Consider the following 6,554-nt stretch of genomic DNA (forward strand, 5'->3'; position numbering starts at 1 on the left):
TTCAGAGTAATTTAGCATCATTGATAAGAGCAAAAAACTTGAGTCCGGGCTGATGGCGTTTTAGGATTTTTTAATTATTTTAATGACATATTATACAATGAAATACCTAGAAAGCACCTATTTTGATACTCCACATCTTATACGATGCATAGGCCTGTGTACTAAATAGACCTTGAGTTATCCGGATACATCATACCCGGTATTACGGCCTTGCTGTTAGTTGATAGGGTCACGTTCCATATATAGGTAGCTGATACATCATCGGAGAGGGGTGGACACACCTCGTCATTCAAAGATTCGAATACATCGATGGAGCAGTAAGTACAACTATGTATCCTGCTTACTGACTTTTTTTACATAACGTATGAATCACGTATAACACACAAACATGTACATATTGTGTATTTACTACGAGGATATTGATGTAATCGTTAAGTATTTTCCAGTGGTGATTGTAAAGTTAGATAAATGACTCAATCAAATTAGTAGTAGAAACATGAGAGTCACACAAACACCACACATCCACACCTATATGTGATATTTAGAAGAATCAATGAACTTTGTCCATGTTGCAAATCGCCCACACAATGTTCTTAGCTTGGAGCAACGGCTTCAAGGGTGGAACCCTGGGTTGGATGGGTGGTAGGGGAGGCAAGGGGTGTGTGTGTGGGTAGGGGTTCTTGGAGGCGATGATGTTGAATTGGAAGCAATACGAAGTCAGAAAATGTAAGGGGCCCTCGAAAATAACTGGGATAGGGTGGAACAGGTTTTAGTAACGGTTACCGTACTTGAAGCAGCTGATGATTTGACATCAGGTGTTCATGATATTTATCACATAACTGACCCATTTTATTATGTAATACGGCCATGTAATTAATTTGTATTTAATTTAAATACACACGTGTATTTAAAGAAATAACAAATATTTTCATTCTTGATAACAATGTCACACTGGTGGTGATTTCCCAAACATATACATGTACATACATTTTGAAAATGTAAAAGACATCAATCGGGTTTGACCCGCCATCTTGACAAATCTATGTCACTAACATTTTTATTGCATTGAAAACTGTTCATTATTAAAAAAAAGTGTGAAACTACTTTGCACTGCGTCGCACGTCAATACTACCATCGGAGTACTTTGATTTTGACCTTTATAGAGTCAGCTCATAACAATTTACAATTTGTGATAGTTATGTGAAAAATATAATATTACATTCGTGTCCATGTCATATTGAATTTAATGAACGATTTTCGGCGCATTCGAATGAGTGTTCGAGTGAGATAAAATTGTTAGTGTCGGAGGTAAAAACTAAGGTCGGTTGGGGTACCTGAAACAAATCTTTATCGTTTTGTGGCCTATGTAGAAGTCGTACAACGACCATATCAGCGATAAACAGTTCTACATATTGACTGTCCACGTGTCGTTATCACTTACACATTTAGTAGTCATACTATATCAGTTATCTACTAAACACCAAATCACAGGCATTTATATCATAAAATAAACAAATCTAAACAAAACCTAAAACACAATAGTTCTAATGTAGCGTGTATCTGTAAGAGTATGCGGATCAAAATACACACCAACGCGGATTCGAGCTCGGAACTCATGCGCTATGTAGGCCTACAGCCAAACTCGCTATTTGCGTAACACTGTTATATATATCTGATGATGGTTAGATGTTGAGATAAACCATCGTCCGTGGACCGTTGTCCGCATGTCAATACATGTGTCACTTCGTCCGTCGTCCGTCTGTCCGTCCTTAAATAATTCTTGTAAGCGCTATTTCACGGTATTGTATGGATCCTTCTTAAATTACACCTAAAGGTTCCCCGTTGCTCTTAGTAACGCCGATCGCATTTATGACAACCATCTAGAATTATGAGAGTTAAAGATTGTTAGCGCTATTGCTAGGAACGTACAAGAAGGCTCTTTCTCGAATTTTCCTTGAAGAGTTCCCCATGGTCTGTCCCGATTTTGGCATATCGAATTTTGGGACTAATAGGAAAACCAAGATAGCTGGCAAGTGGCCATCTTGAACTATGAAAAAAGAATTTTGTAAGCACTATTTCTCAGAAAGTGATGGTGGTTTTTTTTCAAATTTCAGATGTAGGGGCCTCATTGTGTCTAGTTATACAGATTGGTTTTTGGGACTGATTGGAAAATATAGGACTTCCACTGAACAGCCATCTTGAATTTCGACAGTTCAATTTTGTTATCACTATTTCTAAAGTGCTTGACAGATCTTTATCAAATTTCATATGTTGATTCCTATACGGTACGACGATGGGTGCCAATATCCCTGAGATCTCTTGTTATGTATTTTTAGGAAAAGTATCTCTCATGAATTACATTGTTAACAGATGTAATATCTAACGTAACATATTTCTGCTATCACGTTCTTTTAAGTCAGATAACGTGGACACGTTTTGATATTTATTGCGAAAAAGTATTGTTAGTTTATTTGATTACGAGACATTTTACTAAATATATTGCGATACGTGCCTTAATGTACTGCTCGTTTTCGTTTATATGTGTCGGTGCCGGTGTGTTCAGTCGCCACTGTCTTTACTGTTATCAGCTGCCAGTTCGATTAGATAGACCAGGTTGATTAGCGGGTATAAATATAGGGACGTTAGATAAGCCCGATACCACGGCCCTACGCTTACCTCACAGGGGAGAGTGGTACGAGCATACCCTCCCCTCCCGGCAGTGTCAAGCGAAGGTTCTAAGTCACCCGTGCTGCAGCCGAGTCCACCTAAAAACTGCTACTGACCAAATGTGTTTGTTTCATCGTAAACACGTTAGATACACGTACTTTGGCCACGTTATCATTATCGTATCGTAGTTATAATCAAATGATACATGAAGTATGCTTCAAACACAAGGGAGACAACTCTTACAAAGAAAACAATACTTTCACCAATTTTCTTCAAGCTTGGTAATTTTCATTAAATTTATCATAAACGCTGTGACCGTAAAATTGTGCCTTGGTCAAACAAATGTAGAATTAAATTAGATTGTTTGTTTCGGAAATTAAAATATTTATTTCTTAAAAAGTCGATAAAGAATGTCAATTTGATCATTAACCAGAAAAATGACTACTGAAGTTTAAAATAATATGTATGATCTATACGCCGTGTGACATTTAGTAGCCCTTTTCATATTATAATGTGTAAACGTTTGTTGAAACTAGGCGAATAGATTATATATGTTGTAGTAAACAAAACAATACCTATTTTAAAATCGGTGCTAATTATATTACTGTATTCTCGTATTTGCAGATACATATTCAGCGTTTGAGTACGTATACAATGGCGGAAGGTGGTCCACATCCCGACCCTCACTCTGAAGACAGTACACTACCTAAACTGTCGGACTCTCAACTTCTGAAATGTCCGATCTGTCTTGAGCAGTTACGACAGCCGAAGTCTCTGCCGTGTCGTCATTCTCTTTGTGAGGAATGTTTGAGTAGCTACATCGTCAGTGAGGTGTCAGGGACGAGTGATACGGCGACTTCCTTTATCTGTCCGGTTTGTAGGACCCTAACTCACCCCGTGGACAAAACAGAGGACAAAGATAAATGGGCCCAGCAGTTCCCGACCGACACCGTTGCCATAGAGATGATACAACTGAGAAACAGGACGACAGAGCAACATTACTGCGTGCCTTGCCAAAGGAGGAAGGGAACGCTGGTACCTGCACAATTCTGGTGTAAAACTACACAGTCATTGTTCTGTGAGTCTTGTAAAGTAGATTTGCATGATGATATCCACGTTGGCTGTGATATCGCAGATATGAATTCTTCTGAGAATTGGCAACTGAGGCAAAACACATCTGACAAAAAATGCGACAAACACAAGGATGAGATTGCTTATTATTGTGAGGATCACAAGTCCTTGGGTTGCAGTAAATGTATTATTGTTGGTCACAGGAAATGTGACAACGTGTCCACAACAGAGGATTACTGTGAGAAACTGAATAGTAGCTCCCAACTAGAGGAAAGAAAGACATATCTACAGCAAGGAGCAGACGACATGGAATCTATGATAAAGGATTTTTATCTACGACAACAGAACATTGCAGACGACAAAGATGCGGTACTGAAAAGCATCGACGACCTGCAGGAACGTATGGATAAACGTATCAGAGAGATGAAGAAGGAAATCACAGATGACGTAATCACGGCGTACAAACAGGAAAGAGAAAATCTGAAGGTGTCCACACAGAAGTGTGAACGGCTGAAGGTCGCTATACAGAATACATTAGAATCGTCCGCTACAGCTCTACAGAGGAACGACCATATGGACACGATCCGGCTTTACCAGAAAGGTCAGACGGAGCTCGAGGCTTGTAAGGATCTAGTGAAAGAAATGCAGATGTCGATTTCAACTGTCAGTATTGAACATGAAATCGATTCGGACGTGACAAGTCTGAACTTTGGTAAAATCTTTGTCAGAAAGCAACAAAAACATTTACCAAGTGTCCCAACTCTCGTCAAACCTTTATCCCAATGTAATGTGAAGGAAATAAGAAAGTTGAACATAATATGTCCGTCTGATCAATTTGATTGTGCTCTCCGTGGTGTTGTATACTTACCTGACGGCAGAATTGTGGTGGGAGATAGAAACAATAATAATATTAAGTTAATTAACGACGCAGGGGATGTTGTGGACGAGTTAAAATTGGATGGAAATCCTTGGGATCTGTGTATGGTGGATAACACCACTGTGGCGGCCGCTATACCGAGTCCCGGAGGTATACGTGTAGTGACTGTCACACCCTCCAAACTTACACTGTCGTCTGTAATAAACAAAAAAACACGATATTACGGNACCTAATGATCTGTGTATGGTGGATAACACCACTGTGGCGGCCGCTATACCGAGTCCCGGAGGTATACGTGTAGTGACTGTCACACCCTCCAAACTTACACTGTCGTCTGTAATAAACAAAAAAACACGATATTACGGTATAACATACAGAGATGATGAGTTTATCGTGAGTACAGGATCCGAAGTGTGCAGTGTTAAGAACGACGGGACGACCAAGACGTTATATCGATATACTGGCAATGTATACGCGTTGTCACATGATTCCAAGGACGGACAGCTATTTATCGCCCATTTTACCGCCAGTACTGGTAGTACAGCGATTGGTAGGTTGTCTACTGACAACAAGTACACGGACGTGTTGAAGGTTGGTGTAGTTAAGCATGCGTATGGAGTGGACGTCGACATGGAAGGTAACGTCTATGTCTGTGGTTACACCTCACACAACGTGGTACAGATGTCCGGGGACGGGACTAACGTCCGGGAACTGTTAACGGAAGATGACGGTATCACATACCCGAGTGCAATATCTGTTTGTGGTAATAAACTGGTGGTGACAAACAAATCAGGTCAGAGCAATTCCATCCAAATGTTTCAACTTGTACGACTTGCAGAATCAATCGTACACAAGATCGACATTTGACATGATAGTGTATTCTTGATATATCATTAACATAATTGATTTTATTTAGTTAACGAAGATGTAAAATTCATTTCTATCGTAAATGAGAAGATGGATAAAATCAAAAGTGTTTGTATTGAAGTGAATGTATTAAGATTAAATTACAAATATCAGTTATGAAGAAAACAAATATTACTTAGTTCTGAATGAAGTGTCAGTTACGCATATACCTTTTGTGTTGACATTGTCGGACTTACAACCAAAGCGGGTGTTTGCAATGTGATATGAATATATACTATAATGTCACATGTGATAACATCCCTCTAATTAAGCATTTGAAACATAAAATGTCGACTTCTTCGTGAATTAAGGATACGAGATAATTGTTAGACTTTTCTTTAATTTAAGCATTGCTAAATTCCTGTACGTTATCAGTCAATTCCAAGTAGATATTTACCTTACTACTGTATTTGTAAACCATTTTAAGTTTCTGACCGTGTTTTTTAGTCTAATAAGGAAGTTTCTCCAATATTGTTTTATAGCGCATTGTTTTATTTCTGATCGAGTCTCAGTCATATAGATTTAGTTCTGATAATAGAGCATTTGCGATAGAATAACTTTCGTCCTTCCACGGTTATATTGCCCCCGTAACGAAACTCGAGGGCCATTGTTGGCTACCCTTTCTGTCGATCCGTTAGTCCGTACATCCGTACGACATTTGTGTTTTAGTTGTGTTAAATGTGTTCTAAAGAGGTTAATGGGTTGTAATGGCCACCTCTGTTGTAATGTACCGTTTGTATGTTTTTGTTGCCATGGTGTTGTGGAAATAACCATGGATATAAAGCTTAATATATTGTATTACCAATAATGTCAGCACCAAATAACGAGAAACATTTAAATATAGTATCATAGTATTGTGCAGTTCGAAGTTTTTGTCATTTTAACTATGTCGATTTATTTACAAAAGTCCCATGCATGTTGAATTCCAAACGTTTAGATCAAGAATCAAGGCATTAAGGATTTCTGCGAAGTACATGACCCCATAATCTTCAATATTCAAGCCTATTTTGTCCTCGTGTTTACACATCAAAGA

The 6,554-nt window shown here is 38.7% G+C and overlaps 1 protein-coding gene across 1 annotated transcript; it reads left to right on the plus strand.

Moving 5' to 3' along the window:
- The first annotated feature begins 243 nt into the window (after positions 1–243).
- Positions 244–4,848, plus strand: LOC110451361 (probable E3 ubiquitin-protein ligase MID2). The gene is made up of 2 exons (XM_021499330.1): positions 244–317; positions 3,292–4,848. Exon 2 carries the CDS (start codon positions 3,322–3,324, stop codon positions 4,846–4,848), a length of 1,527 nt encoding a protein of 508 aa, XP_021355005.1. The 5' UTR covers positions 244–317; positions 3,292–3,321.
- Positions 4,849–6,554: the final 1,706 nt, after the last annotated feature.

The sequence above is a fragment of the Mizuhopecten yessoensis genome, unplaced genomic scaffold, assembly GCF_002113885.1.
Source record: "Mizuhopecten yessoensis strain PY_sf001 unplaced genomic scaffold, ASM211388v2 scaffold5965, whole genome shotgun sequence".
In the NCBI taxonomy this organism is placed as follows: domain Eukaryota; kingdom Metazoa; phylum Mollusca; class Bivalvia; order Pectinida; family Pectinidae; genus Mizuhopecten; species Mizuhopecten yessoensis.